General features: G+C 44.3%; 1 protein-coding gene across 1 annotated transcript in view; it reads right to left on the bottom strand.

Moving 5' to 3' along the window:
* Positions 1-22,444, bottom strand: part of LOC141165092 (cadherin-related family member 4-like) — a 184,882-nt gene extending 162,438 nt beyond the window's left edge. Inside the window, exons 1-2 of the mRNA XM_073650730.1 lie at positions 22,255-22,444; positions 16,681-16,833 (exon numbers count right to left, since the gene is read on the bottom strand). Of these exons, the coding sequence (XP_073506831.1) occupies positions 16,681-16,833; positions 22,255-22,300 (199 nt within the window). The 5' untranslated portion in view covers positions 22,301-22,444. The remainder of the gene's footprint in view (positions 1-16,680; positions 16,834-22,254) is intronic.
* Positions 22,445-27,652: the final 5,208 nt, after the last annotated feature.

Genomic DNA, 27,652 nt, shown 5'->3' on the forward strand with positions numbered 1-27,652 from the left:
GCTGTTATGGCTGAAATAGATCTCTTTGTTGCATGGTCAAATTTTAAAATCAATGCAGCGAAGTCTGAGGCCCTCGATGTCTCCCTCCCCAAATCCATACAGGATTCCATCCAGTCCAACTTTCCCTTTGCCTGGCCCTCACAGGGTATCAAATACTTAGGAATTCCTATTCATAGAGACCTCTCCCATCTATGTTATCTTAATTTTGGGCCCTTTATTGAACAACTCCATACAGACCACAGTTGGCAAGTTAGAACTGTAAGATTCACTACGTGAACCACTGGTGTTTTGTGGAAAAGCACATGTACACTGTGTTCCAAATTATTATGCAAAAAGTGTTTAGGAGTGATAAGGGAAGAATTTGTTTGTTTGTCAGTTAAACTCATTGATGGTGATGTGTGTCAGGGCTCTTTATATCACTGTAAGCAATTGCAGACACCTGTGCTAATTAGTTTGGCAGGTGTGCCCAATGAAAGACAAGACCACTTAAGAAGGCTGTCCCACATTATTAAGCAGCCTACATTTTCTGCCAAAATGGGTAAGAAAAAGGATGTGTCGGCTGCTGAGAAGCAACAAATTGTGGAGTGTTTAGGTCAAGGCATGACTACAATCAACATTGTGCGATGATCAGGATGAAGTGTCTTGGCAATCAAGAAGTATGTAGCTGATTCACAGTACACACGTGTGCGTGCTGATAAGGGCAAATTGAGGACTCTTTCCTACAGGCAATTACGTCAGGTTAAAAGAGCAGCGGCAAAAAAGCCTTGTCATAGCAGCAGACAAGTTTTTGAAGCTGCTGGTGCCTCCAACGTCCCCCAAACAACAAGATGCAGGCTCCTTCAGTGGTTTGCAGCTGTGCGTAAGCCATCCTGTCGACCTCCTCTATCCACTGCACACAAGCAGAAACGGCTCCAATGGGCCAAACAATACATGCAGACTGACTTCAAAACTGATTTGTTCACGGATGAGTGCCGTGCAACGCTCGATGGTCCAGATGGATGGAGTGGAGGATGGCTGGTTGATGGACACCCCACGCAAACACGGCTACAGCGCCAACAAGGAGGAAGTGGAGTAATGTTTTGGGCTGGAATCATGGGGAGAGAGATTGTCGGCCCCTTTAGGATCCCTGAAGGGGTAAAGAAGAACTCCATAATGTATGTGGAGTTTCTCAAACAGCACTTCCTGCCATGGATCAAGAAGAAGAACCGTGTATTCCACAGCAAGATCATTTTCATGCATGATAATGCACCGTCTCATGCTGCACATAACACATCTGCATCTCTGGCTGATATGGGCATAAAAGGGGACAAACTTATGGTGTGACCCCCATGCTCCCCTGACCTCAACCCCATTGAGAACCTCTGGAGCATCATCAAAAGGAGTGTCTATGATGGCGGGAGGCAGTTCACATCTAAGCAACAGCTCTGGGGGGGTATTCTGTCCTCATGCAAAACAATTGAAGTAGAAACCATCCAAAACCTGACAAATTTTATGGATGAGAGAGTTCAGAAGCTCCTTTCGAACAAGGGGTCCTATGTGCAAATGTAACATCACCTAGAATAAAGTTTTGAGTTGAAAACTGTTTGATTTCAGTTTCTAATAACCTGCTAATGCTTATAATTTCAAAAATGACCATTTTTTTGTTCTTTATTAAAATGAAAAGGTTGATCGAAGAGTGTGGGGGAACTAAGAGTGTGGCAACCCAGTAGTCAGGATTACATTGAATTCTGACAATCTGTGGGTCATGTTGCAGGTAGTGCAGCAAGAAGGCTCTCATGTGTCTTGCGCATCTAGGAGCCCCAAAATTATTTTCCGGGCTAGATGCAGCTAAAAATTATTATTAATTTTAAATCTGGTGGAGCTTATTATAGATGGCCTAATAGAATCATTACTGCACAATGCTACAAAGCCCAAATAATTTTCCAGCCAAGATACAGATAAACATGATTAGTAATTTTAAATCTGGTGGAGCTTAGTATAGATGGCCTAATAGAATCATTACTGCACACTGCTACAAAGCCCAAATAATTTTCCAGCCAAGATACAGATAAACATGATTAGTAATTTTAAATCTGGTGGAGCTTAGTATAGATGGCCTAATAGAATAATTACTGCACACTGCTACAAAGCCCAAATAATTTTCCAGCCAAGATACAGATAAACATGATTAGTAATTTTAAATCTGGTGGAGCTTAGTATAGATGGCCTAATAGAATCATTACTGCACACTGCTACAAAGCCCAAATAATTTTCCAGCCAAGATACAGATAAACATGATTAGTAATTTTAAATCTGGTGGAGCTTAGTATAGATGGCCTAATAGAATCATTACTGCACACTGCTACAAAGCCCAAATAATTTTCCAGCCAAGATACAGATAAACATGATTAGTAATTTTAAATCTGGTGGAGCTTAGTATAGATGGCCTAATAGAATCAGTACTGCACACTGCTACAAAGCCCAAATAATTTTCCAGCCAAGATACAGATAAACATGATTAGTAATTTGAAAGCTTAAAACGGATGGTGAGGTGATTTTAACCAATCATCAAGCTTTTACTCCGCCCAGGCAGGATGACACAGGGATAGAAAAGTCGTTTCGGATCCATGATTTGTTCATCTTTATGAACGTGAGTCTGTCTACATTATCAGTGGAGAGCCGCGTGCGCTTATCTGTCAGCACACCACCAGCAGCGCTGAACACACATTCAGACAGAACGCTGGCTGCGGGGCATGACAAGATCTCCAAGGCGTAAGTGGCGAGCTCCGGCCATTTATCCAGATTGGAAGCCCAAAAAGAGCAAGGGTCCAGTGACACAGTCATGGCTTCAATGTTTACTTGGAGATACTCCTGTACCATCGTCTCTAGGCGTTGACTATGTGTCAGACTTCTTGTCTCGTGTGGCCTTGCAAAGGATGGGCTAAAAAAGTGGTGAAATGATTCCACAAAATTGATATTACCAGCAGATACTGTGTTTCTGTTACGGTTTGAGTGCTGAACACTCGACGGTCCCACGGTTGGCAAGTTGGAACTGTGAGATTCACTACGTGCACCACTGGTGTTTTGTGGAAAAGCACATGTAAGATTCTGCAACAGTCTCTGCTGATACTCCTCCATGTGTGCATCCCTTTCTATGGCAGGAATAATTTCTGCAAATTTAATTTTGTACCGGGGATCTAACAGTGTGGCAACCCAGTAGTCAGGATTATTTCTAATTCTCACAATTTGAGGGTCATGTTGCAGGTGGTGCAGCAAGAAAGCACTGATGTGTCTTGCGCATCCAGGAGCACCAAGTCCCTGTTGTGTTGGTGGCGAGGTAACAATCATGCTTCCTTCCTCTGTCCTCTCCCCCCAACCTCGCACAACAGAAATGTGATCAAGGTCTCCCTCATCTGATGAGTCTTCCATCAGTTCGTCCTCCACTTCTTCCTGGGCTCCTGCACCTTCCTCACTAGTTTGGCTGCTACCATGCGCCCTGGTAAAACCATCTCCCCCACCCTCACATGCCTGCCGCCTTGGTGCTGCCGACCGTCTGGACCTTGCAGATGTTAGGCCTTCCGCATACAACTCCTCCTCCTCTACTTCCTCCTCCTCCTCTTGTGCCACCACCTGACTCCGAATTCTGCTTAACATGTGCTCCAGCATGTAAATCACCGGAATAGTCATGCTGATAATGGCATCGTCAGCACTAAACATCTTCGTCGCCATTTCAAAACTGTGCAGAAGGGTGCATAGGTCCCTGATCTGAGACCACTCCTCAAGCGTGATTTGCCCCACCTCTGGATCTCGTTGGCCCAGGCTATACGTCAGAACGTATTGCACCAGGGCTTGTCGGTGCTGCCACAGTCGCTGCAACATGTGCAGAGTTGAATTCCACTGGGTAGGCACATCGTATTTTAGCTGGTGAAGTGGCAGGCGCAACGACTTCTGTATAGATGTAAGTCGCTGAGCTGCGGTATGCGAATGGCAGAAGTGAGCACACAGCGACAGTGCCCTCTGCAAAAGGCCATCTAGTCCGGGATAGTGGGCTAAAAATTGCTGGACAACCAGGTTCAACACGTGAGCCATACAAGGCACGTGTGTGACATTGCCCCGGCGAAGGGCCGCAACCAGGTTTGCAGCATTGTCGCACACGGCCTTCCCTGGTTTCAGGTCCAGTGGAGACAACCATTCATGAAATTGGTTCTCCAGAGCTGACCACAACTTTCCCAGACATTTCAAAGTAAAAACCGCCTGATGACGTTGAGCCCTACTGCCAGCATAGTAAGGAGGTGTGCAGGATCCCTTCTGCGCAGTTAGAAAGCTTGTGGCATGACCAGACAGGCTTTGGGTGCAGGTGGAGGACCGAGAGGAGGTTGAGGAGGCAGAAGCAGTGGAGGAACTTTGAGATAAAGAGGATTGACGCACAACTCGTGGGGACGGCAAAACTTGGACAGCAGCCCCTTGTCCTGCTGTCACCATAGTTACCCATTGTCCAGTCAGCGACATGTAATGCCCCTGTCCATGCCTACTTGTCCAAGTGTCTGTGGTGAAATGCACCCTGTCACACACAGAGTTTCTCAAAGAAGCAGTGATGTTGTGTGCGACATGCTGGTGGAGCGCAGGCACACCTTTCTTTGAGAAGTAGTGCCGACTGGGCATCTGGTACTGGGGCACTGCGACGGACATAAGGTCTCGAAAATCCTCTGTGTCCACCAGGCGGAAAGGCAGCATTTCTGTAGCCAAGAGCTTGCAGATGGTGAAATTCAACCTCTTAGCTTTCTCATGGCTAGGAGGAAATGGTATTTTACTTGTCCACATCTGAGGGACCGAGGGCTGGCTGCTGTGCTTAGACGGGGCTGATAAGGGTGTACCCGGCAAACTGCCGGTCTGTGAGGAAGATGCAGGCGGACATGTTAGGTTGCCTTGATCCAAAGGTGGTGCTATCGATGTCGGACAGCGCTCAACACCAGCTGGTGTTACCACCTCCAAAGAAAATGATGACCTGCCAATCACGCTGGCTGTTGCGGGTAAAGAGGTGGCAGGTCAGCATCCCAAAACAGGTGTGACTGCTGTCCCCCTAGTCACAGAGGATGAAGAGGCCGCGGATGCACAAGATGTGGCAGACAGTGGTTGGCCCGGCCGGCTAGGCCGTATTGTAGCACAGTGAGCTTCCCACTGCAACTTATGCTTCATGTCCATGTGCCGGTTCATGCATGAAGTACTCAAACTATGTATTTTTTGGCCTCTACTTAGCTTTTGTTGACAAATGTTACAGATAACACGAGTTGGGTCATCTTTATCGATCTGAAAAAATGCCCAGGCTATGCAAGGCTTAGCACCCATGCGACCTGAAGAGCCACCACGACTTGTGGTCAGAGGCAGAGTTGTGTTTGAGGATGCAGTTGTTGACGTGCTTCCAGTACTACGTCTCTGTCCAGGAAGTCGCAACCTGACCTCGTCGTCACTAGCATCCTCCTCCACCTCCTCTGCTGACCTCATCTGTTGGCTGACTGTGGGTTGACAGTAAGTGGGATCTCCAACCTCATCATCATCACCCTGTGTGTTATCACACCCGTCGTCCTCAGAGCCAACCTGTTCCTGCCCTGGCAAAAAATTAAAGTTGTCGCTCCAATCAGGTATTTGAGTCTCATCATCGTCTTCCTTATTGTCTCCACCAACAGGAGTTACAGTTTGGGAATGAGGGTCTACATTTTGGTTAGAACCTCCTGCGTCTGGTCCTGGATCCGACTCATAAAGATTCTGGGCATCAGTGCAGATCATTTCCTCGTCTGGATTCACAGAAGCGCTGGAGCCGACCTCTGATTCCCAGGCTATAGTATGAGTAAACAGCTCTGCAGACTCAACCATCTGTTCTACCTCATACTCAGACGGGCAGCTGGAGATTTGGGAGCTGTGAGGTAGCAGGTGCGATTGGGGTGACACCTCTGAGGACTGGAGTATTTGTGATGTTGAAGTTGATGTGGAGGAGAGCCCACTTAAAGGAGCACTTGATATCCGTTGAAGCACCTGCTGTTTTTGTGCCTCATCTGGAATTTGTAGCGATTGGCGTGGCCGTAAGAAAGGGATCTTATCACGTTGTCCGCTAAAAGAAGTAGACATTTTAGTTTGGCTGGAAGATGGTCTTTCTTCTGCAGATGTTACTGTTGCTTTAACACCTACCCCACGGACACAACCTTTTTTTTTTTTCACCAGCAGCAGGCCTTTTTCCACTCATTTTGGTGGTTAACTAATTCACAACTCTGGAGTTGTTTGCACAAAAAAACAATGGATGGGAACCGAGCAGAGCTGAGTGGCCAAACTGTGGTATTAGGCCAAAACTATTGTCTGGGTTAGATGCAGAAAAAAATTATATTCAATTTGCAACCTGATGGAGGTCAGTATAGATGGACTAATAGAACAAGTCCCACACACTGCTAGAAGCCCAAATATTTTTTCAGAGCTAGATGCAGAAAAAAATTATATTCAATTTGCAACCTGATGGAGGTCAGTATAGATGGACTAATAGAACAAGTCCCACACACTGCTAGAAGCCCAAATATTTTTTCAAAGCTAGATGCAGAAAAAAATTATATTCAATTTGCAACCTGATGGAGGTCAGTATAGATGGACTAATAGAACAAGTCCCACACACTGCTAGAAGCCAAATATTTTTTCAGAGCTAGATGCAGAAAAAAATTATATTCCATTTGCAACCTGATGGAAGTCAGTATAGATGGACTAATAGAACAAGTCCCACACACTGCTAGAAGCCCAAATATTTTTTCAGAGCTAGATGCAGAAAAAAATTATATTCAATTTGCAACCTGATGGAGGTCAGTATAGATGGACTAATAGAACAAGTCCCACACACTGCTAGAAGTTCAAATATTTTTTCAGAGCTAGATGCAGAAAAAAATTATATTCAATTTGCAACCTGATGGAGGTCAGTATAGATGGACTAATAGACCAAGTCCCACACTCTGCTAGAAGTCCAAATATTTTTTCAGAGCTAGATGAAGAAAAAAAATATATTCAATTTGCAACCTGATGGAGGTCAGTATAGATGGACTAATAGAACAAGTCCCACACACTGCTAGAAGCCCAAATATTTTTTCAGAGCTAGATGCAGAAAAAAATTATATTCAATTTGCAACCTGATGGAGGTCAGTATAGATGGACTAATAGAATGATGCTATGCCCAAAAGGTTTTACTTCACTAGGTGCAGTAAAAAAATTGGTATTCTATACACAGGTGGTGTAGCTTGCAACACAGATAGGCTACTCCACTGACTAACACACTCTGCAATAGGCCAAAAAGGATTAGCTTTGCTAGATTTAGCCAAATGCTGTGAAAAAAACTTGCACAGCACTGGCACAGACCTGCCTGGCAAAAACTGATAGGAACTGATGTAACTTAGTCCTGAAAAGGACTGCAATTACAATTAGTCTTTACTCCCAACCTATCTATTTAAGAGCACAGACCTGCCTGAAAAAAGTCGTAGGAAATGCTGCAACCTAGTCCTTAAAAGGACTGCAATCACAACTATTCCCTACTCCCAAGCTATCTGTAGATTTGTGCGAAAATTGGCTTTAAATTAACAAGGTATAACGCACACAGCAACAGGGGTGCCGTCTAACACGCAGCTGCAGCAGTGAGAAAATGGTGGCGACGGGGAAAATGGCTGGGTCTTATAGGGCAAGGACATGTGACATACACTGCCAGTGACACATGCCCTTGCTTGTGTGAAAAAAAGCAGTTCGCTCCGTGTGTGCTCTGCTGATAGGCTGACAGATTGCACCTCCCCACTGTAAATGCGGGAAAGAAAAAAAAAAATGGAGATCTTCATTATTCCTGCAGAGATCCATCCCCTGCCCCTCCCCCCACCCCACTGTACACTCAAACTGCGTATTAACATTAATTTTCAGCATTACTGAGAAAAAATTCAGTTATGATTTTGGTGCACGAACAGTTATCGAACATAACCTCGAACAGCCGAATTTTTTTCAAATCGTTCGTGTTCGCCGAATGGCTCGAACACCGCCCAAAACAGCTCGAATTTGAGATTGGCGAACAGTTCGAGTCGAACAACGCTCATCTCTAATCATGAGGCCATCCAACTCCTTAGCTTTCTGTTCCTTGGAATGCAAGCGCATGTATGGAGTAGTGGCTAGGCCTGAGGTGGTCAGCGTTTTGGCGCTTATCCTACCTCCTCCGAGGATTGCTGGATGTTTTCCTGCTACTATCCCAGTTCTATGACTCCCGTTAAAACAAATCTTCAGGAGATGAATGATGGATGAGGTGGTGACAAAGGAGAAAGAGCAGGAGGAACAGGGACCTCACCTGTAGGATATGTTTCTGTACCAAAAGGAGCGGTTCGGCTGCACAATTATAGGGCATACAGTGAGTGCAATGCCTACCAAAAATTCCGAGGCACTCCAATTCCCCTTGGAAGTGACATGGAGGTCAGAGGGCCTTAACTAAACTGTTTTTTCCATTTATAGCAACTGGGTCTCCTGTACACTGTTGGCCTAAGCAGTGAATGGAAGGCTTTCCAAAAATTATGCAATGCCCCTTGAAACAGACGTGGATTACAGCGTACTAAAAACCTTCTACCCATTATTGGGGAGTGAGTCTCCCTTAGTGTTCGGCTATGCATTAAAATGCAAAAGCTGACTAAAATTAGGAGGAAATACAATGCCCGTTGGAAGAGTCGTGGAGGTTAGAGGTAATTAAAAATGACATTTCAATGCCCCTTGGAAGAGCTGTGGAGTTCAGAGTGGTTTAACAAGACGGTTTTAATGCCCCTTGGAAGAGACGTGGAGGTCACAGTAGCTTAACAAGATGGTTTTAATGCCCCTTGGAAGAGACATGGAGGTCAGAGTGGTTTAACAAGATGGTTTTAATTCTCCTTGGAAGAGACGTGGAGGTCACAGTAGCTTAAAAGGCCTTTATTAATGCCCCTTGGAAGAGACGTGGAGTTCAGAGTGGTTTAACAAGACGGTTTAATGCCACTTGGAAGAGACGTGGAGTTCTCAATAGCTTAACAAGATGATTTTAATGCCCCTTGGAAGAGACATGGAGTTCACAGTAGCTTATCAAGATGGTTTTAATGCCCCTTGGAAGAGACGTGGAGGTCACAGTAGCTTAACAAGACAGTTTTAATGCCCCTTGAAAGAGTGGTGGAGGTCGCAGTGGAATAAAAAGACAATATCAATGCCCCTTGGAAGAGAGGTGGAGGTCACAGTAGCTTAACAAGATGGTTTTAATGCCCCTTGGAAAAGACGTGGAGGTCAGAGTGGTTTAACAAGACGGTTTTAATACCCCTTAGAAGAGACGTGGAGGTCAGAGTGGTTTAACAAGAAGGTTTTTTTAATGCCCCTTGGAAGAGATGTGGAGGTCAGAGTGGTTTAACAAGATGGTTTTAATGCCCCTTGGAAGAGAGGTGGAGGTCAGAGTGGTTTAACATGACGGTTTTCATGCCCCTTACAAGAGCCATGCAGTACAGTATTTTAAAACATTATTCCCATTATTGGGGAGTGTGTCTCCCATAGTATTCGCTTATGCCTTACAAGCAAAAGCTGCCAAAAATTAGGATGGAGGAACTTGCAATGCCCCTTACAAGAGCCATGCAGTACAGCATATTACAAACAGTATTCCCATTATTGGGGAGTGGGTCTCCCATAGTCTTTGCTTATGCCTTCCAAGCAAAAGCTGCCAAAAATTAGGATGGAGGAACTTGCAATGCCCCTTACAAGAGCCATGCAGTACAGCATATTACAAACATTATTCCCATTATTGGGGAGTGGGTCTCCCATTGTCTTTGCTTATGCCGTCCAAGCAAAAGCTGCTAAAAATTAGGAGGAAATGCAATGCCCGTTCGAAGAGTCGTGGAGGTTAGAGTTAATTAAAAACAACCAAGCTGCCAAAAATTAGGATGGAGGAACTTGCAATGCTGGCAACACGGACCACGGTCACCCTGGTGGTATAGTGTTGGTGGAGGCTGAGGATAAGGAGGAGAGCAAAATACAGCCGAAATGAGGAAGCGTATACCCATGTGTGGGTGTGAAGCGGTGCATGGGAATACACCTCCCGAAATAACACAGTGGATTTGACTTTATGTTACTCTGCTGTCATTTGGTGGTGATGAGAAGTCTGGCCCAATCCAGCCCTTGTTCATTTTGATAAGGGTCAGCTTGTCAGCATTGTCAAATGACAGGCGAGTGCGCTTATCAGTTATAATTCCCCCAGTGGCACTAAAAACACACTCCGATTACACGCTAGTGGCAGGGCAGGCCAGGACCTCCAGGCGTACAGAGCAAGTTCATTCCAAGTGCCCAGCTTGGATACCCAATAATTAAAAGGCACAGAGGAATCACGGAGGACGCCGGTACGGTCGGCAAGGTACTCCCTCACCATCTGGGTCTCAGAAAACTGTCCCAGAATGTTGACAATGTTACCCTGCCTCTGCTGGATTGGAGTTGCGTTTCTCTCGCCTGTGCGCCTTGGTTAGGCAATGAACTGTGACCTCTGCCGCTACAGTGTTCAGATGGGAATTTTTTTTAACAGTTCTTCAGCAAGGGCCTTCTGGTACTGCCCCATTTTTGTAGACCTCTCCACCTCAGGAATAAGAGAGTGAAAGTTCTCCTTGTAGCGGGGGTCTAAAAGTGTCACCAACCAGTAATGACTGTCACCCAACATTTTGACAATGCGAGGGTCACGGTTAAGGCAGCGTAACATAAAATCTGCCATGTGTGCCAGACTGGTAACGGGCAAGACTTCCATGTCCTCACCAAGATGACGACTGACCATGCTCTCCTCCTCCTCCCCCCTGTCCTCAGGCCACCCAATCTGAACCGACGGTATGACAGTTTTACAGGTACTACCGTCTACAGCGCATAATACCAGCTCCTGTTCTTCCTCCTCCTCCTCCCCCTCCTCTTTCTCATTGTCCCCCAATGCACGTTGGGATGAGATGAGGCTGGGCTGTGTGTAATCGCCCATTACGGCTTCTTTATCCGTCTCATAATACTCTGGCTGCAATGACTCCTCTTTAATTCTCTGCAGAGAGCGTTGCAAAAGACAGACAAGTGGGATGCTGACGCTAATGATGGCATCCTCGCCACTCACCATCTTGGTGGACTCCTCAAAGTTTGTCAGGATGGTACATATGTCAGACATCCAGGTCCACTCTTGAGGTCTTATGTGTGGAGTCTGACCTAAATATCGACGGCCTTGTTGCAGCTGGTACTCCACAACTGCTCTCTTCTGCTCACAAATCCTTTGCAACATGTGGAGGGTAGAGTTCCAATGTGTGGGGACATCACACACCAGTCGGTGTGCCGGAAGCTGCAAACGCTGCTGCAACATAGCAAGGGTGGCGGAAGCTGTAGCCGACTTCTGAAAATGAGCTGACAGGCGGTGCACTTTGACGAGCAGATTGGGCAACTCGGGGTACGATTTAAGAAACTGCTGAACCACAAGGTTAAGCACATGAGCCAGGCATGGTACGTGTGTAATCTCGCCTCGCCTCAGAGCCGCCACCGGGTTACGGCCATTGTCACACATGACCATGCCTGGATGTAGGTTCAGCAGTCTCAGCCACAGATCTGCCTGCTCTTTCACAGCTGTCCACAACTCACAAGCAGTGTGAGGATTATCACCTAAGCTTATGAGTTTCAGCACAGCCTGTTGCCGCTTGGCTGAGGCAGTTCTGCAGTGCTTCCAGCTTGTAACTGATGTGATATCTGAGATAGAGGCTGAACATGAGGAGGAAGAAGAGGATGATGCGCAGAAGCTGTACACTGTGGGGGCAACTCTGACTGACATAGGGCCCGCAATCCTCGGTGTGGGGAGGATGTGTTCCATCCCAAGGTCCGACTGGGTCCCGGCTTCCACTATGTTTACCCATTGTGCCGTCAGGGAGATGTACCGTCCCTGGCCTAAATCACTTGTCCTCGTGTCCGTTGCCTGGTGGACTCTCCTAGTAACTGCGTTGTTGAGGGCACGGCAGATGTTTTGGGACATGTGCTTGTGTAGTGCGGGGATGGCACACCGGGCAAAATAGTGTCGGCTGGGGACCGTGTACCGAGGGACGGCCACCACCATAAGGTTGCGGAAGGATTCCATCTCCACCAGTCTAAAAGGCAGCATTTCCAATGCAAGCTGTCGTGAAATGTGCAAATTTAGGACTGTGGCCTGTGGGGCGTTGGCTGCGAATTTGCGCTTTCGTTCAAAGGTCTGGGATATGGACAATTGAATGCTGCGGTGGGACGTGGACGTTGATGCCATAACAGGTGAAGACTGAGAGGAGGGGGCATCTTTGCATGCAGTATGGACAGGGGATGGCCTTGCAAGCACAACAGGGGGTTCTCTTACACGCACAACAGCGGAAGAAGCAGTGGTGACACCCGCTGACACTGGTCGTGGACCCTGGGGTTCGCCCCACAAAGTCAGGTGCTTTGCTGACATGTGCCTGATCAAGCTGGTGGTGGTCAGGCTGGTAGTTTTGACACCCCTGCTGATTCTGGCATGGCAGGTGGTACAATTGACCTTTTTGGAGTTATCAACAGAGTCTTTAAAAAAATTCCAGACTCTGGAAGACCTACCGGTTGTACTGGCAATGTCCCTCGTGTTGGTGTTACGGGGAACTGTTGCCCGCTTTCTGTGTGCGGCCACCACACTGCTTCTTCCTGCCTGTTGAGGTACTCTGCCTCCCTCCCCCTGTGGGCTGCTGGACTCGCTCTGCATGTCCTCTTGCCACATTGGGTCAGTTACTAGATCATCCACCACCTCCTCCTCTTCCACTTGCGCACCACGATCCTCCTCCTCACTTCGTGGCAATTGTGTCTCATCATCGTCCACCTCTTGTGACAAATTGCCAGCAACGACTTCCTGTGGTCGTGGCTGTTCAAATATTTGGCCATCGCTACATGGGATCTCCTCTTCCACCACTTCAAGCGGAGCAGGCGAGGGGCACAAATATGGAAATGGACCAGTAAACAGCTCTTCAGAGTGTCCAACTGTGGGATCAGTTGCTGTCTGACGACAGTCGGCATGGTGGGAGGAAGGAGCATCAGGGTGAGGAGGAGTATGTGGTTGAGACTCACGGCTACTAAAACTTGACCGAGTGGAAGACAGACCAGAGGTGGTGGTGCCCAGGTAACTGGAAGTATTATCTGCTATCCAATTAATAACCTGTTCACACTGATCAGTTCGCAATACTGGTGTTGTAGTGTGCTTCCCTAGTAAATCGGTCAAGAAATGGGAGTGAGAAGATGTGGCTGTTGGTTGTGACACATTTTCATCTTGGCCACGGCCCCGACCCCTACACGCACCATCACCAGAACGTCCAGTTCCACATCCCTTGCCACACACCTTGCCTATTGTAAATGAAGTAAAATAGCTTACACGCGCACTATCAATGGAAAAAGGGTAATAAAAAGGAGATTAGAACCGTGGAAGAGGAAAACCACAGTTCTATTTCTCTGGCCTACACCAGAATCTTTTAAACAGATATATTTGTGTCTGAATAGTCAGGGAGACACTTGTACTATTTTTTTATAAGCAAAAAAGGCCAAAATCTGGATAATACAGAGATTTGAACCGTGGAACTGCAAAACCACAGTTATAGTTATGTGGCCTATACCAGAATCTTTTAAACAGATATATTGGTGTCTGAACATTCACAGACACACTTAATTTTTTTTGGGGGGGGGAGAATACCAAAAGGTTAATAAGACATGTATTTTTACAGTCTGACTGAGGAAAAAAAATAAATGCAGGATTTAGATAAAAAAAAAAGGATTTTTCCTGGCCCCTGAGACCGGGGGATAAGTCTAGCAATTTGACCAGCAGGAGCACACATGACTGTAATGCACTGTTTGTTGGTATAAACACTGCGTCTCCTATACAGTCTGTCTGTCTGATATCTGGGATGGATATTAGTCCCGAGAAGGACTGTTTGTTTGATTTGGCAGGCTTTAGAGACCCTACACTACCTATTTCGCACTATATATCTCTCCCTAACTCAGCAGCACTGACCCTACACTGTCTGATCCCGGGCGACTGTGTCCAAGATGGCGGCACCCGGTTTTAAATACTCGAGGTGACACTGTGCGGCCAGCCAATCACTGTAATACCCACAAACAACATGGCTGCGGCATTACAATGACTGCCTGGCAATCCCTGCATGTTCATTGGCTCTGTAAAGAGCGCCCAACGTGCAGGGCGGAGACCTGAGCTCCCGCCCTAGTAACGGTGCTCGACCGAACATCCCGAGTAGTGAGATGCTCGGGCGAGTACCGAGCTGTGTCGAGCATGCTCGCTCAACACTAGTGGGACTGTAAAAGAGGAGCCTGAAAACTTCTATGAAAAATGATTTTGTCTAACTGTAGAGCAGATAGAAGTTTTGATAATGGAACAAAATGAGACATCTTCATAAAACAGTTCACCATGACCCAGATGGTAGTGAACACTTGCAAAACTGGAAAATTTATAATGATCAGTAACGAAGTCTATGGTAATCTCGGCCCTGTTTTCTTGTTATATAATAAGAGGCTGAAAAGGACTGAGAGGCACTTGATGCAAAGGTTTTTTTCTGTGCACACTGCAGGAAAAATGCCACAAATTCTTTGATGCCTCCATTTAAGCCACCAATAGAAAGTCCTGGGTGATTGCAGAGAAGAATGGGCCCAAGATAAGACTTTCTGGCTAAGTGCATTTGAGACTAGAGAACGACCTTTAGGTGAAGAATTGGAAGAAGAAGCGATGGTATCAAGGAAATGTTCAGGTTCAATTACATGTGAAAGCGCATCTTCATCAACACAACATGGATCAAAGGACATGGATAGAATGTTAGCCACAAGGATGTTTTCTACATCCAGAGGAAATTTGAGGGAATAGCTCCTACACCAATACTACTCCCACTTCAAGGGAGAACGGTCTGTGGACATTAGGATGGTGCAGTACAGGAGCAGTAGAAAAATGGAATTTAAGGTCTTGAAAGTCTTGGATAGCTGAATCTAACTAGTTTTCAGAATTAATGCCCTTCCGAGTTAGGGTCATGAATAGGGATGAGCGGACATGTGGATGTTCGGGTTCATCGGGTTTGGCTGAACTGTTGTCCAAAGTTTGGTTCGGGTATCAGAACTTGACCTGAACCTAATAGAAGTCAATGGGGACCCAAACTTTGATGCTGTAAAATGGCTGTAAAATTGTTGCAGTAAGGGGTAGGGGGATGCAAAAGGAAGCAAAATGGGGGTAAGAGCAGGACAATTGCCCTGCAAACAAATGTGGATAGGAAAATAACAGTTGTGGTACTCTTACAATCATAAAGGCTCTTCCATCACTTTTGCCCAATTGGGACGATTTTCAGTAAAAACGCTCGTGTGTCCGATGATGAATCCATATGTGCAATGTTCGTGCCGACTTTGAAAAAAAAACACGAACATTTTCCGAACATGTTCGTTCATCTCTACTCTCTACCCCAACACATCAGACTCTCCCCTACCATGGAAATCTTCAAAAGGAACCTGAAGGCCCACCTCTTTCGACAATCGTACAACCTGCAGTAACACTCGCTCCACCATATCTCTGCATGACCAGTTCTTCCCCCAGCTACTGTATTCTCAACCATCCCTTGTAGATTGTTTGTGAGCCCTCTTGGGCAGGGTCCTCTCTCCTCCTGTACCAGTCTGTGGTCTCATTTCACATGTAAAGCACCATGAAATAAATGGCACTATAATAATAAATAATAATTATATTATTTGTACTGTGGGTTAATTGATGACACTTTCTGGTGTCTGCCCTCAATTTTAGCTGTTTTGCCCGCTTTTGGGCTCCTTTGAAGGTGTTGTGTATGCGTTTGGTTTTTCCTCCCATTGAATGCAATGGGATTCAGATATGTTTGTTGAACTCTTGGATGAATTCAAAGAAGATAAAGATATTGATTACTTCCAGGTACGACCGGGACACATTTAAGATGTATGGCGACAAACTGGACGTTATAAAGAACTTCAACCTACTCAGATCAATGATCACTCAAGATGAAGAGACAACACCAGAAATCAACAGAAGAATAGCTATGGACAAATCAACAATGAAGTCACAGGACAAGTTCTTCAAATTGAGGAACATTTCACTGGCGTCGAAGACAATTCGTATATAGTTTGGTCTTTTCTATGGTAACATATGGATGTGAAACTTAAATGTTAAAAAACATGGCAGAAGAAGAATCGATACCCTCGAAATTATATTAACAATATCATGGATGGCAAGAAGAACAAAGAAATTAATTTTAGATCCAATCAAGCATCATCAAACTATGACTTGCCTACTTTGGACACATACAAAGAGAGCAATCCATGGAGAGGAACATTATGGTCAGAAGAATAGAAGGAACAAATCAAAGAGGAAGACCAGCAACCCGATTACTTGATACTATCAAGATAACGATCGAGAAGACCCTGGTGGACCTATTTAGGCTTGCACAAGATGGATCCTCCTACAGATTGTTCAATCATCAAGATGCTATGGCCCGAGATTGAGCCGAAGGCCTTTAAAGAAATCCTGAATCCTTACTACAATTAGGATTTGAATACCCTCAAATTAAAGCTGAGAGTCTGCACTTTATGGCCATAAAATCATTATGCAAACAGCTATTAGTCAATCTGTCAAAAAGAAATGCAATATATTCTTACTTCGGTCAATTCTAAAAGGTACAGATGGGTCATCTATACGGAATGTTCTACCAGCTCCGGAAGCTTTAGCAATTTCTTGATTTTCTGTTTTACCTTCAGGCAATCGTACTGGAGTTTCTTTATCAAAGCTGACTGCAATGACTTGATATATCCCTGCAAATATAAACACCATAACAATTCACTAAAAGCTAAATGCAAAAAAAAGTATATGAGATAAACAATTGCTAATAATAAAAAACAGTAATTATATACAATATACCGGACTTATACTTTCAGTGAATTCTACAAAGTGTTGGTCTCAATGATCAGGCTTTAATGGCCTTTAAATATGAGGGTCAGTGGCGCATTGCCAATGGCAGCAGAAAACACGGCTGATATCTTGGAAGCCAATACAGTTGAAAGCAATGATAGGAGAGAGAGCCATCAGCTGACCCTCCATCTCCCATCATTCCCCCTCTGTGTCTGAGCTCTGTGACGTCTCAGTGCAGAGGCCGTGAGGACATCACTACAGCGCGCCCTCTGTGCTGAGCAGTGCAGAGAGTCAGAAGATGCCGAGGAGACTGGAGCAGTGGGGGAATGGCGTGAGGTGAGTGTTTATTATTATTGTTGGAGCACTATATGGGGCCCATCATTCAAATGGGGCAATATATGGTGTTTATTATACTGAATGGGGCAATATATGAGGCCCATCACCCACCGTTCCCACATGCGCAGTGCATGATCAAACTAACTTGTGTCAGTGCAGAACTGACAGTTGTGATGTATAGCAATGATCCTGCACAGCTATACATTATAACTGCGATCAGACTGCTAAAAGTGGGAAAAAAATATATACATGTATATATACACATTTTGTATATATATATATATATATATATATATATATATATATATATATTACTCATAAATAAAAATTATTATGAAAAAAAAAACACAATAGAAGTACACATATTTGATATTGCCGCATCCGGAAAGACTAGTTAACCCCTTTAGTGAACATCGTGAAAAAAAAAAAAAAAAGAAGCAAAAAACGGTGCTTTATACTGCCGAACAAAAAGTGTAATAAAACGCAATCAAAAAGACTACTGTAAATAAAAATGGTACCGCTGAAAACATCATCATGTTCTGCAAAAAACAAGCTACAATACAGCTCCATCAGCTGAAAAAAAAAGTGCTAGCTCTCAGAATAAAGCGATGCAAAGAAACGTTTTTATTTCTATGAAATAATTTTTATTGTGTAAAAGCGCCAAAACATAAAAAATAAATAAAAGTAGTATCGCTGTAAATGTACTGATCTGAAAAATAAAGCTGCCTTATCAATTTTATCACACGCAGAACAGCATAAAAAAAAAAAACAATTCCAGAATTGTTGGTTTTTGTTTATTCTGCCTCCAAAAAATCAGAATACAAGGCAATCAAAAAATGTCACGTGCCTGAAAATGGGACCAATAAAAACGTCAACTTGTCCCGCAAAAAACAAGCCCTTACGTTACTCTGTCGGCTGAAATATGGAAAAATTATAGCTCTCAAAATATGGCAATGCAATAACTAGTCTTTGCAAAAAAAAGGTTTTTAGTGTGTGACAGCTGCAAAACATAAAAATCCAATATAAATCTGGTATCGCTGTAATCGCACCAACCCGAAGAATAAAGTAATCTAATCACTTACACCGCATGAGAAACGGCATGAGGAAATTCTTCACCTGCTGCTGATTTGTTCATTCTGCCTCCCAAAGATCGCAATAAGACTCGGCTCACATTCATCTTGCACTCTGAGATGAGCACTTACACTGGGGTTTCAGTGTAAATCTCTGAAATAAGTGATTCAGACGGAACCCCCGGCGGAAGATTTCCTGTAAGGAGGCAGATAGAAGTACCGAGGACGCCATCTGGCCTGTTATCCCACGATGTCTGTCTTTTTATTAGGCATGCATAAAAGTGCCATCAGCCACAGTTTTGTGAACCTCTGAAAAAAAAAGGACACTGCTAAACAGAGGACAGAGTCCAGAGTTAGGCTGGCTTCACACGTCCTAATATTTCGGGTACCGAAAAAAACAGTACCAGAGATATTCATGTCCGTGTGCCCCTGTGTGGCATACGTGTGGTAACCATGTGCCGCATCAGGAGCACACTTACCGATGCCTTGAAATCAGCGGTACAGCTAGCGCTGTCCCCAAGCGCTGACTGCTACCTTCATCATTGCTGCTGCTGGCGCTTCAATTGGCACGAGCAAGGGACAACGTTGAGAGTAGTATTCTGCTCCCGCTGTGTCCTGGTGTAAAAATTAGAATAAAATAAAAAAATCCTTATACTCACCTGTCCTATCCTCCGCTGTAACCCATCTGACCGTTCACGCCGAGGACTCAGGGAGAATGACTCGCTCCAGCGAGTCGGCCCTGGAGCTGCGCTCAGCAAGCGATGTCCTGGCACTCACTGAACTCAGCGCTGAAGCGAGTCATTCTCTCCGGCTCCTCTGCGTGAGCAGTCAGGTGGAATACAGCAGTGGACATCTTTGGACAGGTGAGTATGAGGATTTTTTTTATTTTATTCTTATTTTTACACCAGTACACAGTGGGAGCAGAATACTACTCTCAACATTGTCCCTTGTTCGCACTGACAGCAGCATAAGCAGGGGACAATGATGAGGGCAGCGTTCAGCATCTGGCGCTTGGGAACAGCGCTAACTGTACACTGATTCCCAGACACTGGTACATGTCACACTGATGACACATGGATGTCATTCATGTGTGTCATCAGTGTGGGATGTTTTGCGGCCCATGCAGTGAGGAAAAAATGGACATGTCAACATGTTATGTCCACGGACATGTGGTCCGTGGAAACACACTGACATTTGCATAGACCCATTCATTTGAATGTGTCTCCAGTACATGAGGAAACTATCACCACACATACTGGACACACTGACGTGTGAAAGAGGCCTAACTCTGCTGCCTCATTATAGTGAATGGATGCCTCAGGGGTTTCATCTGACTTACGTAGGAACTGTATATATGGAGTCTGCATACTATTCTAGGAAAATCTACTCTCCAGGAGGCAGATAGTGCTCAGTCCCTCCCGAGTCTCACTGTGTGGCTAAGCAGTACTGTACAGCCACATATGGGATATTTCTGCATTCAGCAAAAATTGTGTGACAAATTTTGGTGCCATTTTTACCCATTTACCAGTGTGAAAATGTAAAATCTGGGGCTAAAAAAAACCTTTGGTGGTAAAAATGTAATTATTCTTTCTTCACTGCCCAATGGTGTAAAATTCTGTGAGGCACATGTAGTGTCAACATGCTCACTGTACCCCTAGATGAATTCATTGAGAGGTGTAGTTTGTAAAATGGAGTCTCTTTTGGGGGGGGGGGGTTCTGCTGTTCTGGCACCTTAGATGCTCTGCCAATGTTACATGGCACCGTCAAACCAGCCCAGCAAAATATGAACTCCAATCTAGTGCTTCTTTCCTTCTGAGCTTTGCACTGTGCCTCAAAAATAGTTTTAAACCACATATAGGTTATCTGCGTGCTCATGAGAAATTGCACAACAACTTTTTGGATCAATTTCTCCTGTTACCCTTGTGAAAATAAAAAAATTGGGCTAAATTTTTTTTATTTTCATGGCTCTGCGTTATAAACTTTTGTGAAACACTTTGGGGTTAAAAGTGCTCAGAGTCACCACACATCTAGATGAGTTCCTTAAGGGGTCTAGTTTCCAAAATGGTGTCATTTATGGGGGTTTCCACTGTTTAGGAACATCAGGGGCTCCCAAAACTCGACATGGCATCCGCTAATCATTCAAGCAAATTTTACATTCAAAAAGTCAAATGGCGCTCCTTCCCTTCCGAGCTCTGCCGTGCCCCCAAACAGTGCTTTTTCCCCACAGATGGGGTATCGGCGTGCTCAAGAGAAATTGCACAACAAATTTTGTGGTCCATTTTTCCAGTTACCCTTGCAAAAATAAAAAAAACCTGGGGTCTAAAGTAATTTTTTTGTGAAAAAAGTTAAATGTTCATTGTTTTCTTCCACATTCCAAAAATTCCTGTGAAGCACCTGAAGGGTTAATAAACTTCTTGAATGTGATTTTGAGCCCCTTGAGAGGTTTTAGAATGGTGTCACTTTTGGGTATTTTCTGTCATAAAGGCCCCTCTAAGCCACTCTGATGTAGTCCCTAAAAATGGTTTTGTAAATTTTGTTGTAAAAAATAACCCTTATAATTTCCTAACAAAAAAAATGATAGTTCAAAAATTGTGCTGATGTAAAGTAGAAATGTGGGAAATATTATGAGGTGAAAATTCTAAGTTTGAAAATTGCGAAATTTTCAACATTTTTGCCAAATTTCTGTTGTTTCACAAATAAACACCAGTCATATCAAATAAATTTTACCACTGTCATGAAGTACAAAATGTCACTAAAAGCAGTCTCAGAATCAGGGGGATCCGTTGAAGAGTTCCAGAAGTAATTACCTCATAAAGTGACAGTGGTCAGAATTGTAAAAATTGGCCCGGTCATTAACGTGCAAACCACCCTCGGGGGTAAAGGGGTTAATGGGGCTTTCCCATGAACAAAAGTTAATTTTAATCAATAGATCTTTCAATAATAATAATTTCCATAATTGGATGTGTTTAAATAAGATGTTCCTGTGCTGAGATAATCTTATAAATGTGGCCCTGCTATGTACTGTGTAATGGCTGTGTCTGACCTACAGGGACGTGGTCTGATCATTCTACAGCTCCTGGGCAGGGGAGAAAGCAAAAGAGTATATATATATATTACAGCAGGGGATCACAGCTGATTTTTACTTTGAAGTAAAACATTGTTTAAAAACCGGCAGAGAAAGGTTTTCTCACTGAAAGAATCAGCTGTGATCCCCTGCTGTAATGTATGTAAACTCGCTCTTGCATCCTCCCCTGTCCAGGAGCTGTGGTATGATCAGACCATGTCCCTGTACAGTCAGACACAGCCATTACACAGTACACAGCAGGAACACATTTATAAGATTATCTAAGCACAGGAAAATTTTAATTAAACACATCCAATTGTGAAAATTATTATTCCAAGATCTATTGATTAAAATCAACTTTTGTTCATGGGAAAACCCCTTTAAGGCTAAGATAAGGCTAAGCATAATGTCGGTGCTTCAGGATGTAGAAATAGCTGTTAGATGTTACCTCTGGTGTTTGAGGAACCCCAAAATTCCTCTGCCACATAAAATGGCATTAGTATTGTAAATTAATATGATACGCAGCATGTATTGGGGCATAGTGGATCCAGGTTATGTCTCTACCCATTGCTCCTTGTCACATGGGTCAGTGATATAAGGGATATTTTTTGGCATGAGACTCAAACTAGGATACTGGTGTTCAGCAATAACCAATAATTTTCTACCCTGAGTAATAAAAACAATTAGTCAAGACTAAGTAAAAGATTAAGGAGTTGAAAAATACTTTTCTATGACCTTGCAAATACTCTATTTTCTTGCACAGAGAAGAAGTGATAACATCATTATAATGTTACAAACTTGCAAAATCTCTTTGGGCAGGAAACTTTGAAAGGCACTTTAACAGACTGACTTACTTGCAAATAAAAATAGAGCTGTAATAATTCCTTTTGAAGTCATCATTTTATGTTGACAAGAAATGGCATCGGTGAAGCATCTAAACCTGAAAGTCTTGATGGATATCTTCCTGTTTCTTCCTCACTCTTTGTGTAACACACTGCTGCTCTTTTCACACTGATCTAAAGTAAACATATAAGTGTGCTATGTACATGATTATTAATGGAGCCCAATAAGAAAATGTGTAGACTTGGCTCATTCTTGTTTACTCTGACGTTGCTATGCTTCTCTAGGTGCGGTGTTCTCTTCATGAACAGGAAAGTTGCATAATTATATAAGTTTGATTAAACTTCTGTGTCTTCAATTATATTCTATATATAATTGCTTTTGTTGATAAGAGACAGTTAGTTCACATACTTGCGTCAATTTATAAACTATATATACAGTGGGGGAAATAAGTATTTGATCCCTTGCTGTTTTTGTAAGTTTGCCCACTGACAAAGACATGAACAGTCTATAATTTTAAGGGTAGTTTAATTTCTTACTATTGCACCAACAGTTGTCTCCTTTTCACTCAGCGTCTTACTTATGGTTTGTAGCCCATTCCAGCTTTGTGCAGGTCTATGATCTTGTCCCTGACATCCTTATAAAGCTGTTTGGTCTTGCCCATGTTGTAGAGGTTAGAGTCTGACTGATTAATTGAGTCTGTTGACAGGAGTCTTTTATACAGGTGACTATGTAAGACAGCTGTCTTTAATGCAGGTAACGAGTTGATTAGGAGCGTCTAACTGGTCTGTAGGAGCCAGAACTCATAATGGTTTGTAGGGGATCAAATACTTATTTCTCATTGCAAAATGCGAAAAAAGTTACCTAATATATACAATGTGATTTTCTTTATTTTTTTTTGGATATTCTACCTCTCAATGTTAAAATTAACCTACCCTTAAAATTATAGACTGTTCATCTCTTTGCCAGTGGGCAAACTTACAAAAACAGCAAAAGATCAAATACTTATTTCCCCCACTGTATACATACATACATACAGTATATATATAAAATTACATGTAAGAGGGCTTCAAAAACCCCTCATCCATAAGTGTTGAAAAAAAAGATGAAGTTCAGAGTATGTAATGGATTTTCAAGTCTGTAGCATGACCATTATTTTGGGGAATTGAATGGGGATGTTTTCAATCCACATGTAATACAAGTTTGCTGTTAGCAATACCTACAGTGGAAAGAATGTGCCATATCTGAACTAATCCTTTCCCTCCTTACTCTTTTGCGGATCCAACCATGGTTCTACAGTGGCTTGCAAAAGTATTCACACACCCCCTTCCTTGACTTTTTACCTATTTTGTTACATTACAACCTGTGCTTAATTTTTTTTGTAATATGTGTTATGCACACTCCCGGACTGACTGGCGTGTGCGTGTTTAGTGATCCCACTGGACCATGAACCGGAGAGTGCCTGGAGGGGCGTAATTAAGTATCTACCCGATCTGACCAAGGTCGCATGACGGCTAACGACGCCTGTGCACCAGGGAGGAACCGAGCAGAGGGACCAGGTGCGACTCCAGGTCAGACCCCGGACACGGCTGTTGACCCACACCGGGAAATACAGGAACAGACAGGTTAGAGCACAGACTGGGTAGGGTCCAGTACAGACTAGGAGACGGGTTCAGAGCCGCAGATGCGGTAATCAAGCAGAGCAAAACTAAACCGCAGGTGCGGTGGACAAGGCTGAGCAGAGCGAAACCGCGGGTGCGGTGGACAAGGCTGAGCAGAGCGAAAAACCGCAGGTGCGGTGGACAAGGCTGAGCAGAGCGAAACCGCAGGTGCGGTGGACAAGGCTGAGCAGAGCGAAACCGCAGGTGCGATGGACAAGGCTGAGCAGAGCGAAACCGCAAGTGCGGTGGACAAGGCAGAACAGAGCGAAACCACAGATGCGGTGGACAAGGCAGAGCGGAGCAAAACCGCAGATGCGGTGGACAAGGCAGAGCAGAGCGAAACCGCAGATACGGTGGACAAGGCTGAGCAGAGCAAAAACGCAGGCGCGGTGGACATGGCTGAGCAGAGTGAAACCGCAGGTGCGGTGGACAAGGCTGAGCAGAGCGAAACCGCAAGTGCGGTAGACAAAGCAGAGCGGGCAGAAACCGCCAGAGCGGTAAGTAAGACAGAGCAGAGATAAACCGCCAAAGCGGTGAGCAAAGACAGAGCAGAGGGGACAGGGCTCTGTTCACACGGAACAGACTGGAAGCTAAAGGCAGAACCAGATACACACAAGGTACTTGCAAAGAAGTAGCGAGTGGACTCCAAACTCAAAAACAGAAGTACAGCGACAACGGGAAGAAGTTAGGTGCAGGTTCAGACTCTACAGAAAAAGAGAGGAAACGGACAAAGAGACAAAACAGGTAACAAGTTAGGAGACAGTTCAGACAGGAACTGTACCGCAACGAAATACAGGAACGAGCCTAGGCAAAGCCAAGTGCTGGTTCAGACACTGCAGCAAAAGGGAGGAAACGGACATAGGGACCAAACAGGTAACAGGTTAGGAAACAGTTCAGACAGGAACTGTACTGCAACGAAATATAGGAACGAGCCTAGGTAAAGCCAAGTGCTGGTTCAGACACTGCAGCAAAAGGGAGGAAACGGACATAGAAACAAAACAAGTAACAGGTCAGGAGACAGTTCAGACAGGAACTGTTACTGAAACGAAATACAGGAACGAGCCTAGGAATAGCCAAGAGCTGGTTCAGACACTGCAGCAAAAGGGAGGAAACGGACATAGAAACAAAACAAGTAACAGGCTAGGAGACAGTTCAGACAGGAACTGTTACTGCAGCGAAATACAGGAACGAGCCTGGGTATACGGCCCCCAGAGGCAGAAACGAACAGGCTAGGAGCGTGTTCAGACTGGCCTGGAAATACAGCCTCCAGGAAGGCGGACAGTTAGGCAAGAAACACAGATAACAGATCTAGGTATGCGGCCCCTAGAAGGCGGGACGAACAGGCTAGGAGCGTGTTCAGACAGGCCTGGAAATACAGCCTCCAGGAAGGCAGACAGGCAGAAGAAATAGAACAGGACCTGGCACATTCAGAGTCAAGGAGCACACTGAATGATAAAGTTGCTCAGGCATCAGCTTCCAGGTGAAGCTGGTTTAAATATCCAGTGACAGACAGCAATAGGCTGAGGACGCATTAGGGGTGTGCCCACAGCAGCTACAAGAATCAGGAAGTAACTGGGCCGTCGCCCTAAGCAGTCAGAACAGAGACAAACAGACAGCATGAATAGAAGCCAGGCTAGCAGACTGGACTGAAGATCAAGTTTGCGATCTTGCATAGTGAGAGATGGTGCACTATGCAAGCCCGCCACCAGGTATGTTACAATATGATTTGTGTGTGATGTATCAGCACTAAATGGTCTAAGGTGGTGAAGTGAAGTGAGGAAAATATAGGCATAAATTAAATTTATGGGATCAAATAACTAAAAATTGGAATTTGCATATGTATTCACCTCTTTTACAATAAAGCCCCTAAAAATTTCTGGTGCAAGCAATTACCTTCATAAGTCACATGCTTAGTGAAAGGAAGTCCACCTGTGTGCAATCTAAGTGTCACATGGTCTGTCATTATATACACATCTTTTCTGAAAGGCCACAGAGGCTGCAAGAGGCACCACTAACCAAACAACACCATGAAGACCAAGGAAATCTCCAAACAAGTCAGGGACAAAGTTGGTGAGAAGTACAAGTATAAGAAACTCCCCATGGTCCTCCACACAGTATAATGCACTCCTCATGATCCTCCACGCAGTATAAGAAACTCTCCATGGTCCTCCACAGAGAAAAATTCACTCCCCATGGTCCTGCACACAGTATAATGCACTCCCCATGGTCCTCATCAGAGTATAATGCACTCCCCATGGTCCTCCACAGAATATAATGCACTCCCTATTGTCCTCCACACAGTATAATGCACTCCCCATGGTCCTCATCAGAGTATAATGCACTCCCCATGGTCCTCCACACAGTATAATGCACTCCCCATGGCCTCCACATAGTATAATGCACTTGCCATGGTCTTCAACACAGTATAATGCACTCCCCATGGTCCTCCACAAAGTGTAATGCTATCCCCATGGATAAAAAGAGCATGTTAGAGAGTCAGAGTCACTCAAAAACCAAGATCATCAGATGTTCACCAATTTGTGAACAAATGCATCTGAAAATTGTGGAGCAATTTCAGGAAAAAGGTTCCTCATTGTAAAATTGCAACAAATTTGAATATTCCACAATCTACAGCACATAGAATCATCAAAATATTTAGAGGTTTTAGAGAAATCCATGTGCACAATGGAAAAAAGTGAACAGTCAATACTGGATTCTTATGATCTAAGGGCCCTCAGGCGACACTGCATTAAAAACAGGCATGATTCGATTGTGGTAATCACTGCCTGGGCTCAGGAATATGTTCAGAAATCACTGTCTGTGAACACAGTTAGTTGAGCAATCCACAAATGAAAGTTAAAGCTATATCATGTAAAGAAAAAGACATATATTAACACAATCCGAAAACGCTTACAGTGGGGAAAAAAGTATTTAGTCAGCTAACAATTGTGCAAGTTTTCCCACTTAAAAAGATGAGAGAGGCCTGTAATTGACATCATTGGTAGACCTCAACTATGAGAGACAAAATGAGAACACAAATCCTGAAAATAACATTGTCTGATTTAGAAAAATTTTTTTTGCAAATATTGGTGGAAAATAAGTATTTGGTCAATTACAAAAGTTCATCTCAATACTTTGTTATATATCCTTTGTTGGCAATGACAGAGGTCAAACGTTTTCTGTAAGTCTTCACAAGGTTGGCACACACTGTTGCTGGTATGTTGGCCCATTCCTCCATGCAGATCTCCTCAAGAGCAGTGATGTTTTGGGGCTGTCGCTGGGCAGCACAGACATTCAACTCCGTCCAAAGGTTTTCTATAGGGTTTAGATCTGGAGACTGGCTGGGTCACTCCAGGACCTTGAAATGCTCCTTACAAGCCACTTGTTGCCCTGGCAGTGTGCTTGGGATCATTGTCATGCTGAAAGACCCAGCCACGTTTCATCTTCAGTTCTACTTTGGTTTTATCTGACCATATGACATTCTCCAAATACTCTTCTGGATCATCCAAATGCTCTCTAAAAAACTTCAGATGGGCCCGGACATGTAATGGCTTAAGCAGGGGGACACGTCTGGCACTGCAGGATCTGAGTCCCTGGCGGCGTAGTGTGTTACTGATGGTAGCCTGTGTAACGTTGGTCCCAGCTCTCTGCTGGTCATTCACTAGGTCCCCCCGTGTGGTTCTGGGATTTTTGCTCACCGTTCTTGAGATCATTTTGACCCCACGGGGTGAGATCTTGTGTGGAGGGAGAT

This window comes from Phyllobates terribilis, unplaced genomic scaffold (assembly GCF_046119375.1).
Source record: "Phyllobates terribilis strain yellow unplaced genomic scaffold, ASM4611937v1 Scaffold_11__3_contigs__length_659146591, whole genome shotgun sequence".
Taxonomy (NCBI): domain Eukaryota; kingdom Metazoa; phylum Chordata; class Amphibia; order Anura; family Dendrobatidae; genus Phyllobates; species Phyllobates terribilis.